Below are 12,732 nucleotides of genomic sequence, written 5' to 3'. Positions count from 1 at the left end.
AAGCTGGCTACCAAAAAGTCGCCTGGGCCAGATGGGTTGACAGCTGAATTTTACAAGTGTTTTAAGTCCATTCTGGCTCCCTTTTTAGCGGAGGTTTATAACAGCTGTTTAGAAGAGGGTTCTCTCCCTCCCTCCATGAGGCAATCCGCTGTGATTCTTCTGTCAAAAGGTAAAGACCCCTCAATAATTGAGAACTGGCGCCCCATCAGTCTTCTCAATGTTGATAGAAAGATCTTGGAGAAGATTCTTTTTTGGCGCTTGTCGTCAGTAGCAGGCGATTTGTTGTCCAATCATCAGCACTGCTCGGTCCAGGGCAGAAGTACCTTTTCAGCAATTTTAGCTGTCCGGGAGGCTTTGGAGTGATGCAGGGCTGCTGGATGGAGAAAGTACTTGCTGGCATTGGATCAGGCGAAGGCTTTTGATCGAGTCAATCATGAGTACCTGTATTTGCTACTTGGTAGATACGGCCTGCAGGGGAGGTTTATTGATTGGCTGAAAACATTATATAAAGGGGCTGAGAGCTTCCCACTTGTTAATGGTTGGGTTGGACGGCCTTTTGAGGTTGGCTCTGGTGTGCGCCAGGGGTGTCCTTTGAGCCCCCTGCTATATGTATTCGCAATCGACCCCTTCATAAGAAGGTTAGAGAGTGGGTCGTTGTGTGGGGTGCCTTTGGGCATTGCTGGTGTGCCGCCTTTGAAGGTCGTGGCCTATGCCGATGATGTGTCTGTTATTATCTCTGGGATGGAGGAGGCGCAGGAGGTGGTCTCTGTGATAGAGCAGTACACTGAGGCTTCTGGCTCTAAAATCAATCATGAAAAGAGTGAAGTTTTCTGGATGGGTGAGGAGGGTGAAAGCTTCGAACTTCCGGATGCCTTCCCAGAGCCCCAGCAGGAAATTAAAGTGTTGGGCATCAAATTTGGTCCTGGTGACTATGGTCATCGAAATTGGGAAAGCAGGTTGTTGAATGCCAATGCCAAGGTGGCAAGCTGGAAGAAATGGAAACTTTCCTTGAGGGAAAGGGTTGACTTGATTAAAACTTACCTGATCCCAATCTTTTTATATGTCAGCTTTGTCTGTATCTTGCCGGAATCTCTATATGCAAGGGTGTACAGCTGCTTTTTCCAACTGTTATGGGGAAATAGGCTGAACCTGATCAAACGCAATGTAACTTACCTGTCCAGGCGGGAGGGTGGTCTAGGAATGGTCAACCCTATAGTTTTCTTTTCTCTGCTTTTTTTAAAGTATAATCTTGGTAATATGTTAGCAGAGACCCCGCCGGGATGGGTGGGTATTTTTCAATCTTGGTTTAGGCCTTTTCTGCGATGCTGGGAAGATGGCGGGCCAGTGAAAAGTCTGAGAGTCCGACATGGCAAGCTTCCGGCTTATGTTGCCCCGTGTCTGAAAATACTTAGGCAGTGGCAGGTGACAGTGGGGGATATCAAGTCCCTCCCCAGAAAGCTTCTGGAGAAGAGGATTTTGGGCTCTGCTTTCAGTGTGTCGCTGACCTTAAGGGATTGCCCAGGCCCCGTAATGAGGGAGGGGTTGCGTTTAATTAACTTAGGAAGAATCCCTTTGAAGTTTAGGGATCAAGCCTGGCTCGCTTTCCATGGAAGGCTCTATGTGAGAGGGAACCTGAAGCATCGCCCTGTGGATGATCGGGATTGTCCTAGAGTGGAGTGTGTTGGTAAAGTGGAGTCTATGGACCACTTTTTGCTCCAGTGTCCCTTTAACATAGAGGTGTATAAAAGGGTGGGGAGGGCTCTAGGCATCCCCTTTCTCTATCGCATGAGTTATGCGGAGTGGGTGTACGGGGCATTCCCGACTCGCTGGGATTTTGATTTGGATACACTTTTTCTAGTTAGTATAGTTGTCCGTTACTTCACGTGGAATGCACGGTGCCAGATTACCCTGCGGAAGAAAGTCCTCCCTGTCGAGGTGGTGGTGTACGATATTCTTGGTGAGGTTGGGAAGTTTCAGGGTCTTGAGAAGGGCAGGGAGCCTCGAGCGGTCTGGATAAGGGCGTGGAGGAATATCAGACCTGCTTTTGGTGAACTGTCCATCTCTGGGTGAAAAGCTTTTTTCCTATGCTATTTCTTTCACGCCCTTAGCTTTTGTTGGTTAATATCTTCTTTTTGAAGAAGGGCTGCATGCATAATGGGGGTGGTTTTGTTTCTTGACCTCGCAGGTTTGATGTCTGGTGTGGTGGTGTGAGTCTTATTAAGATTATTTTTCCCGGTAATGATGTGTTTCATGATGTGAGTTTTGTTTTTGCTGTAAAGGCAGTCTTTATTTGAGAGCAGAATTTGCTATGTATTTTTTTTTCCCCTTTTCATGTAAATATGTATATATTTATTTATGTATATTGATTTTATGCTTATTGATTGCAAGACTTTTAATAAACAAAATTGGGAAGAATGTCCCTTACATTGGTGGTCAGTGGGAAGAATTACCCCCTTATAGATAGCTAAAAAGATCAATGGTGTTAGTGGGAACTTATCTGAGAGGCAGAACTTGCTTATTGATCAAGGAACCCCAGCAACATCTGGAGGAACCCTAGTTGAGAAACCCTGTACTACACCATAAGGGCTTTCTCGCCTATCCTCTTATTTCCTTTTTTTATGCATCCTTTGGAGTTTCCTTCTCCTCCACTCACTTTTCAAGGACCTCCACCCTACAGACACACCTTTTGTGGGGTACCATTTCTCTCAACTTCATTTTGAGAAATTCTTTTTAATGTAATTAATATTGGGGTCGATGTGTAGTTGGTACTGTAGAAATGTCGAATTTGCAGATATGTGAAACATTCCGAGTTAGGAAAATTGTACATTTGCTGGATATGTGTGAAAGAGCAAAAGTGTGAGCCAACCGAGAGTGAGTTCAGAGAAACAAAGTTATGTTCGACCCAATGGGAGAAAGTAGATCTCGATGAATGTCCCCATGTGTAGGTGACATCTCCTAGGTAAGAAGCTAAGTGAGTGGAGGAAGACACGATTCTAAATTTCTTGATGTATAGCAGTGGTTTTTAAACTGCAGCCCTTTGCTTGCTTTTTTCTGCCCCTTAGGGCACTATTTCATCCACTGATATCAACAGTTGAGGCATAATTCCCCCATTGACACCAATGATGGGGCACATTTCCTCCCAATTACACTGACGATGGGGCAAAATCCCTCTCAATGACACTAGCTATGGGGCCCAATGGCATCAATGATGGGGCACAATTCCTCTCAATGACACCAACGATGGTGCCCAATAGCATCAACAATGGTGCTCAATAGCATTTAATGATGGGGCACAATTCTTCCCACTTACACTGATAATGGGGCACAATTAATCTCACTGAAACAAACAATGGGGCATTATTTTTCCCCAGTGACTAGAAGATCTTTTCTACCAGTGGCTGCCCATCCATTAGGGGCGCAGGGGCACCCCCCCCCCATCTATTTGTCCGGCCCCCTAATCTACATGCAGGGCGCCGGATGCATGGATTCCAATGAGAGTTTTTTCTTTTTTTGAAGCACTGGTTAGAGCCAGAGGCTCTAATAGGCTTCAAAAAAGGGTGGGCTCCACCCAGTTGTGTGACAATAGCGAATTAATATTTGCTATTGCCACACTGATTCTCCTCCGGGCCAATCAGGAAGCAGGTCCTGAGACCTGTTTCCCAACTTGCCAAATGAGAAGGCATCCTATTGGCGGAGGAGGAGGGAGGAGACGCCCTGCCGAGTTAGGACATGGAGGAGACTGAGGGGCAAGCCGTCGCCGCCTGTTAGTCCGGAGGAACAAGGTAAGTGGACTGGTGCCCGGGGGGAATATGGTGTGGACTGGACTCTGGAGTGACTGGACCGATGGAGCACCAGTCGCCACTGTTTTCTACTCCCACTGGCCACAGTCCAGCTCTCCTAAAGCATGAAAGAGCTTAAACTGGCCCTATGTTTAGAAAGTTTGCAGACCCCCTGATGTAGAGGAACCATAAATGCAATGATTGGCATACAATTGCATTGAGAGGAGCTACATCTCTAGGGCAAAGCGACTTGGACCATAGAATCCCCAGTAAGTATAGAGGATCCATTGAAAGTGTTTCAAATTGAGGCCATGGTACACCTGTAGGAGGGGCGTGCCACTGTGCCAATCTTGCTGATAAATAATAGTACTATAAATTGGGAAGCCCAATCCACCTTGAGGCTGAGGTCTATATACCAGCGGTCTTTAATGTAATCATTATCAGTGATTAATTTGCTGTCCCTTTCCTGGGAACCGTGTAAGAACACAATCATTTCGAATGATAAATTTATATGTATATCCATTCAGCCATATTCCCAAGCTGCAAGTCTGTTCCAAAGCCGTTTAACACGTCTACAGTTAAATAGCATGCAATTTAGGTTTTGGCTAGGTGCCCCATACTTCAAGCAAGGACAATTCCTATTACCCTTCTATTCAGTAACTGGCTGTAGAAAGAAAGGTCCTGTTGAGCAGTTTCAGACATACTTCCCCACGATCATTTAACAGACATTCCTTTATTCTTCCTCTATTACCGGGGTCTTCAAGCTATGGCCCTCCAGTTGTTCAGGAACTACAATTCCCATCATCCCTAGTCATATCTGAATGTCAGAGTTTTACAATGCCTCCTGGGATGTGTAGTTCCACAACAGCTGGAGGGCCGTAGTTTGAGGATCCTTGCTCTATTCGTTTCCCTGAATGTCTTACCGCCATCCTTTTACTATACAAACATTTTACTTTTTGGTGGTTAAGGCTGATTATTAGGCCATATGAGGTGTGTCTAAAATGTTTGGTGAATGGTATCAGAAAACAAAGCACATTGATTGGTCTTCAAAATAATCGTCATCCTTCACAACACACTTTTAGCAACGTTCATAAAGCTTCTGGAAACTCTCGGCAAAGGCCTCTTTAGGAATCCTTTGCAGAACCGCTGGCACACATTCTTGGGTTGCCACCACCTCCGTAAAACATGCACCTTTCATGATGCTCTTCAGGCAGAGTAGATGGTGGACGCCATTCCATCGATTTTCTGCTTGGATTCCGGATAGAACTGGTAGCACCAGGTCTCATTCCCTGTGACGATGGTTGGCAGGATGGGTCCTGGTCCCACATGATAATGAAATATCCAGAGGTTTCCATCCCTTTTGCTTTCTGTTCGTCTGTCAGCTTGTACAGAGCAAACCGGGAACAGATCTTCTGCTTACCCAAATCTTTGTGTACAGTGGTGTGCACCGTGTCCTTGCTAATGCCCAATTCCTGAGCCATCAATCGTAGAGTCAGTCACAGAATTCTTGCCAGCATTTGATGCACTCGCTCAATCATGTCCGGGGTTCTGCTTGCTGATGGCCGACCCGAACATGGTTTATCCTCAGTCGTTTCCTTCCCGTCGCAAAAGCATTTGAACCAGTCGTAAACGCATTTTCTGTTCACAGATTCCATTCCATACACTTGCACCAGCATTTCATGCGTCTGTTTTCCCCAATTTGTAGCAGAACTTGATGTTCACTCATTTCTCCATTATACTGTGACTCTACCTCTCACACTGTCTATGTTCCACCGCCCGCATCGGGTTTACGGTTTGACGGTTACGTGTACTCCACCCTAGGTGGCCCTCCTTGACGTGTCTCTGGATAGCCATGTGCGTGTGCTCACACCTGGCCCATGTTGCCATTGCGATATCGGATCATTCGCCGAACTTTTAGACACCCCTCACGTGAGATTTTTTTTCCAAGGCAAAAGTTAGCTTTTCCTGGCTATTTAATTAATTTATTTATTATTATTATTATATATATATTATTTTATTATTTGTTATTATTATTATTATTTTTATTATTTTATTTATTATTTTTTATTATTATTATTTTTATTATTATTTATTATATTATATATATATAAATATATATATATATATATATATATATAAAATGTATTTATTCAACTTTAATATGTTCTAGTAACTCTAATCTAGTATCTTAGCTCATGTTTTGGTTGCTCAACCCAATGTAATGAATTCTTCACAGGTAAAATTGTTTTCCAAGGCAAAAGTTAGCTTTTCCTGGCTATTTAATTTATTTATTTATTATTATTATTTTATATATATATATATATATATATATATATATATATATTATTATTTGTTATTATTATTTTTATTATTTTATTATTTTATTTAATTTATTATATTATTTTATTATTATTTATTTTTATTAGAAATTATACAAAAAGCAGTCAAAGTATCATAGTCAGGGGTCCGGTTCGGTTCGGAGACCAGTAGCTATAGCAGTGAAGAGGCTCCCACCAACCACCAGGATAGGTATACAAGCAAGTCACCCTGGCAGCTGATACAGGCTCACCTGAGGTGCAGAGTCTAAGCACTAACCAGTTTTCACCAGAGCTCCTGATGGTGGAGATGGGTTTTGCAGTGTGTTAGTACCAGGTTGTGGTCCTAAGGATTGCCCCACCAGGAGTTGAGCAAGTAGGGGTCCAATAGCAGATATAGCAGGTGGGGATCAAGCAGAAGCGTAGTCCGTAAACAAGCCACAGGTTGGTAACAAGTGGTTGCAGGTTGGATCAAGCAGAATCGTAGTCGAGGAACAAGCCAAAAGTTGCTAACTAGTGGTAGTGGAGATAGATACGGGCAGCAGGAGTGACTTTAGCAAGATATTGGCTGGAGAGAGCACAATAATCAGGCAAACAGGAAGTGCAGAGGCATGGCTTAAATCAGGAAGTTCATGGGAGGAGCAAAGGTTTCAAAGTTCAAGGGAAACGAGGTTCTAGACAGGATTGTCCAGGGAGCTGCCGTGTCTGGCAATGTCTTTTCTTGCTGAAAAGCCACCTGGGATGCACAGCAGCTCCCTGGACAATCCTTTTAGAACCTTGTTTCCCTTGAACTTTGAAACCTATGCTCCTCCCATGAACTTCCTCAGGTTGTAGGTTCACACCTGGGTCCTGACACGAAAAATCCATTTAGAAAAAAAAAAAGAATAAATGAATGAGGTTAAATTCAACACATCTCAGTACACTAATTATATTATAAAATGATGTAACGCCATAACCAATGCTAGATATTTGATACTTATCTCTGTTTTTATGCAGATACATGTTAAACAATTCCATAAGCACCGTACCAAGCAATTCTTTATGTTCGGAAATGCCCCGTCTCAACTGGCTGTAAGTAATTGCTCTGATAATCATGAATAGGGGGACACCTCCATTTGTTTCCTTTTTAATCTCTTGTTATTTAGAAAATATAATAATAATATATAAATTTACATACACTATATTACCAAAAGTATTGGGACGCCTGCCCTTACATACACATCAAAATGAATGGCATCCCAGTCTTAGTCCGTAGGGTTCAATATTGAGTTGGCTCACCCTTTGCAGCTATAACCACTTCAACTCTTCTGGGAAGGCTCTCCACAAGGTTTAGGAGTGTCTATGGGAATGTTTTACCATTTTTCTAGAAGCGCATTTGTGAGGTCAGGCACTGATGTTGGATGAGAAGGCCTGGCTCACAGTCTCCTCTGTAATTCATCCCAAAGGTGTTCTATCGGATTGAGGTCAGGACTCTGTGCAGGCCAGTCACGTTCCTTCACCGCAAACTCGCTCATCCATGTCTTAATGGACCTTGCTTTGTGCACGGGTGCACAGTTATGTTGGAACAGGAAGGGGCCATCCCATTGGTGTCAGTGGGAGGAATAGTGTCCCATCATTGGTGTCAGTGGAAGGAATAGTGCCCCATCATTGGTATCAGTGGGAGGAATAGTGTCCCATCATTGGTGTCAGTGGGAGGAATAGTGTCCCATCATTGGTGTCAGTGGGAGGAATAGTGTCCCATCATTGGTATCAGTGGGAGGAATAGCGCCCCATCATTGGTATCAGTGGGAGGAATAGTGCCCCATCATTGGTATCAGTGGGAGGAATAGTGTCCCATCATTTGTGTCAGTGGGAGGAATAGTGTCCCATCATTGGTGTCAGTGGGAGGAATAGTGTCCCATCATTCAGCTTCGGGTGTGGCTGCTGGAAGGTTCTCTGGCTGTGTGTCTGGAGCTGCTCCAGGTGATCTGTTTGAGAGGGGAGTGAGGTGAAATCCCTCCCAGCCCTGCTGGCTCCTTCCTGGGGAGGCCATGCAGGCCAGCGGGGCCTCTCCTGCTGGAGGCTCTCAGCCATCCCCTGGTCGGATGGATGGCACCCCTGCTCCTGGACAAGCCGTGGTTGGTGATCTCTCTGCACCTGGTGAGGATGAAGATGCTGGATCCATTCGGGAGCGAGTGGTGGCCGGGATCAAAATCCTCAATAAGGAGAGAGACAAGCTCTACAAGCTTAGAGCGGATTTAAAGCGCCTGAGAAAGCAGCGTGAAGGCTTGTTCAGCAAGAACCGTGGATTCATGGATTCAGAGGTCCAATTAGCTAAGGTCCGTGTGGAACATCAGGAAACCATCGTGGCCATGATGGAAGGCAGGGATGGTCCCTTCAGGGAGAAGTTTAGCAACGACCGAAGGTTTGCAAAGATGGAGGTGGAGGAGGAGACCCCATGTTCTGACCCCCTTCCCCCTCAAGGTGAGGTAAGCAGCCCATTGCCATCTCAGGGCTCAGGAGGCATGCTAAAGGTAATCCAGGTAATGGAGTCTCCAGTACAGGGAGATAAGCTGGTGTTTGGTGGTGTGGAGGACTTGCCGAATCATGTACCTGATAAGATAAAGGCTATCAAGTCTCAGGTAATAGACAAAACTGTTTTTGTGCCTTTTAGCACCTTGCCTAATAATGAGGTTTTTCCCAGTGACACCCAGGATGATACCCCTGTGCTCAGCAATGCTTTGCCTGCTGAGAAAATGTTACGTTTAAAAAATGACATTTCTGCTCAGGAACTACAAAACCCAGAAGAGCCGATTAACCCTGCTTCTGCTGAGCTCAAAACTGTTTCAGTAATAACTAACCAGGACTCTACAGCGCAGCAGCAGGAAGCACTTGGTACTGCATTAGAAACAGTAACTACACCTAATAACATTGCAGGTGTGGTGGGACCCACCATTGTATGTTTAACTGATAATGCTGCTGGTTTAGACAAAGCTGAAAATAATAATAGTAATGTACCTGATAATGTGACATCAGTGTGGGGTCTTGGCCCTAATAAGCCTACATTTGCACAGATGGTAAGCTGTGCTCCTGGCAATATCATCAAGCCAGGAATACAATCAAGGAGGAGCTCCGCTTCCAATCGGGGTTTTCCCTTGCAGGCTGCCACTATGAACACCATTAGATCTGGACTTGGGTCTATGGCTCCTGCTGGGGGTCCAAGGCGGAACATAGTCCTCCTTAAATGGGAAGGTGGTGCAGTCCCTCTAGCACGGCGTATGGTGGTGGACCTGATTTTAGATATGGGTTTTGGGGCTAATGACCTATATGCCCTGATACATGTGGCTGGAAGCCGGGAGTACACAGTTAGTTTCACCAGACCAGAGGGTCTTGACTTGTTCTGGGAACGATATATGGCTCGGTGCAGGTCAAGACCCGAATGGGAAGGTCTGGTGCCAGTGGCAGTTTGCCAAAGGTCAACAGTAAATAAAATTACTATTATCCTTACAAATGAGAGTGTTCCTTCTCGGGACTTAGAGGTCTGGTTGAAAAATTATGGGGATGTTTTGACCAGGCCAGATAAAATTTATGATGAGCGTGGCATCTGGACCGGGGGTTGGTCGGTAACGGTCAGGTTGGCTCGGGATGGTAATGTTGACCGTCACCTGCCCTCCTCTGCCTTTATAGGGAGGGATAGGATGACTATTTTTTATCCCGGTCAGCCAAAACTGTGTCACCGCTGTGGAGAAAAGGGGCATTTTAGCTCCTCTTGTTCAGCACTGATCTGTTCAGTGTGTCGGGGACAGGGTCATGTGGCCAGGGACTGCACCCAGGCCATAAGGTGCAACCTGTGCCTGCGCCTTGGCCACCCCTACAGCCGATGTCCTGAAGCCTGGCATAATATGGATAGAGAGGTGATAGATGACCTCTTAAGGCTGGACAGGATGGAGGATGAGGCCCCTGGTGTACCACCCTCCTCTGCGGTGACTGACCCCCCTGGTCTTGTTCAGGATCCCTCCCTAGTCCCTGTGCCCACCCCTCCTGTATCTGTAAGTATTCCTTCTGTGTCTGTCCCTGTGTGCCCCCAGCCTACTGTACCGGCTCCTCTTGTGTCAGAATCTGCCAAGTCTGTGTCCCCTGAGTCAGTTATTCCCGATCAGTCTTCCCTTCCTAAGTGTGACCTTAAAGAATCCCCCCACCCACCAGTGGTAGAGGGTACCAAAAAGGGTGCTGCTGCGGCTTCCTCTGTAAAGAAGTCTTCTGTGAATGCTTCAAAGAAGAAGAAGAAAACAAGAGATGAAAGCATCTCTGAATCTGACCTGCAGTACCTGGAGGAGAGAAGGAAGGTTGTAAGGCGGAAGAGACAGACGGGGAGGATGGAACAGGGACAGGATGCCTCAGTGACTGTCTCCAACCGGTATAGGACTTCTGCTTGGGATATCTCCTCATCTGGGTATTCTTCTGAGCAGAATTCAGAAATTGAAATGGAGTTGGAGGAGGCTTCAAGAAAGAGAGAGGCTTCTGGTGATGAGCAGCAGAGGGGAGCTAAGAAGCAATCCACTCAATAACCCAAATGGCGGTTCCCCCTCCGTTAAAAGTGGTGACAATAAATGTCGCCAGCATTAAGTCAGTAAGAGCTCGTTCTATGGCCTTCTTTTTGTTCAGCCAATTAGATGCTGAAATTTTATTTTTGCATCAGACTAGGCTCACCTCCTTGGCAGATATTCATAAAGCCAAGAGAGAGTGGAGGTATGGTCCATCTTACTGGTCTCTTGCGGCCGAGCCTTACGGCGGTGTGGCGGTGTTGTTTAAAACCGGCATGGTAACTGTCCGGCGGGTTATTGAGGTGGAGATTGGGAGATGTATGGTCTTAGACGTTCTTGTTGGAGGGCAGGACCTGCTCCTAATTAATATTTATGGGCCGCACACAAAGTGGGACAGGAAATGCCTTTTTACAAGGATCAAGCCATTTCTTTTTACATCCCGGCATGTGGTTTTTGGAGGTGACTTTAATACTGTGACTAGGCCCAAGGACAGGAAGGACTTCAATGACAGGCTGGGATATGATAGCGTTTTTTTAAATAGTATGGTTAGGGATGCTGGTCTTGTGGATGTGCACATTAAGCACCTTCCGGATGACACAGGGTTCACCTTTCATCGAGGTAATAGTCAGAGTAGGATAGATAGGTTTTTTTTGAAGGAGGCCTCTGCTTTCTCATCCCCAGTGGTGCAGGCAGTGGAGTTCTCTGATCACTGTATGCTATCTGTGGTCTTGAATGCTTCCCTCAGAGGGGCAAAGGCATCTGGAGATTAAATTCGACTCTCCTTGAGGAAGAACATGTTAGACAATCCTTTGAGGAATTCTTTCAGGCACAGGTGACCATCCTGGACTTTTGTAGCAGCAAGGCTGAGTGGTGGGAGCTGACCAAAAAGAGGATTGCTGGATTCTTCAGGGGCCTGGCCAATAAAAAACAGTTTAATAGATACATGACCTACCAACGTTTGCGGAGGAAGCTGGATATTCTTGTCTCGAGAGGAGGAGATCCTGGGGCAATCTCTGAAGTGAAAATCCTCCTCAGGAAGTGTCAATATGACTGGCATACCTCTTTGGTTCTGGAGCGGGACTATGGGAAATACCACTCGCCTGACCCTTACCAGAACTGCAAACAAGGTGTAGCTGTTAAGATGGTCGTTGGCCTTAAGGATAGTACAGGTTCCTTGACAAAGTCCAGGTCAGGGATCCTGGAGGTCGTGAGGTCTTTTTATGCTGAACTTCTTGGGAGGAAAGAGCTTGACCGAGACAAGATAGAAAGCTTTTTGGACTCTACTCCAGGTCTAAATGGTGGAGATGTCCCTTTGATGAATTTGACAGAAGAGATCACAGTTGAAGAAGTGACGAGGGTAATTGAACAGCTTGCCATCAAAAAGTCACCTGGACCGGATGGTCTGACGGCTGAGTTTTACAAAGCCTTTAAGTCTATTCTGGCCCCACATTTGGTAGAGGTTTTTAACAGTTGTCTTGCTGAGGGGGTGCTTCCCCCTTCCATGAGACTCTCAGCTGTGATTCTTCTTTCAAAAGGTAAAGATCCTTCGATGATTGAGAATTGGCGCCCCATCAGCCTTCTCAATGTCGATAGAAAGGTGCTGGCGAAGATACTTTTCTGGCGCCTATCGGCAGTAGCAGAGTCTTTGCTTTCTCGCCATCAGCACTGTTCGATCCAGGGTAGGAGCACCTTCACAGCGGTTTTAGCTGTCCGGGAGGCCTTGGAGCAGTGCAGGGCTGCAGGCTGGGGAAAGTATTTACTGGCATTGGATCAGGCAAAGGCTTTCGATCGTGTCAATCATGAGTACCTGTGGTTGCTCTTTAGTAAGTACGGTCTGCCGGGTGGTTTTGTCGATTGGTTAAAAGTCTTGTATAAGGGGGCAGAAAGCTTCCCTCTTGTTAATGGTTGGGTTGGACAGTCCTTTGAGGTTGGCTCTGGGGTGCGCCAGGGTTGTCCCCTGAGTCCCCTGCTCTATGTATTTGCAATCGACCCCTTCATCAGGAGGCTAGAGAGCAGCATGTTGTGTGGGGTACCAGTTGGAATCCCGGGTGAGCCGCCTTTGAGGGTTGTTGCCTATGCAGATGATGTGTCAGTGATTGTCACTGGGACGGATGA

At 45.9% G+C, this 12,732-nt stretch overlaps 1 protein-coding gene across 2 annotated transcripts in view; it reads left to right on the top strand.

The window, feature by feature from the left end:
- LOC309560030 (relaxin receptor 1-like) overlaps positions 1–12,732 on the top strand; it is a 269,217-nt gene that overhangs the window by 174,892 nt on the left and 81,593 nt on the right. For both annotated transcript variants that reach the window (XM_082263532.1, XM_082263531.1), the window contains one exon: positions 7,091–7,165. In XM_082263532.1, coding sequence (XP_082119658.1) covers positions 7,091–7,165 — 75 coding nt within the window. The remainder of the gene's footprint in view (positions 1–7,090; positions 7,166–12,732) is intronic.

The sequence above is a fragment of the Pelophylax lessonae genome (genome assembly GCF_965119305.1).
Source record: "Pelophylax lessonae genome assembly, chromosome: 7".
Lineage (NCBI taxonomy): Eukaryota > Metazoa > Chordata > Amphibia > Anura > Ranidae > Pelophylax > Pelophylax lessonae.
This window is presented reverse-complemented; position numbering and strand designations above follow the sequence as displayed.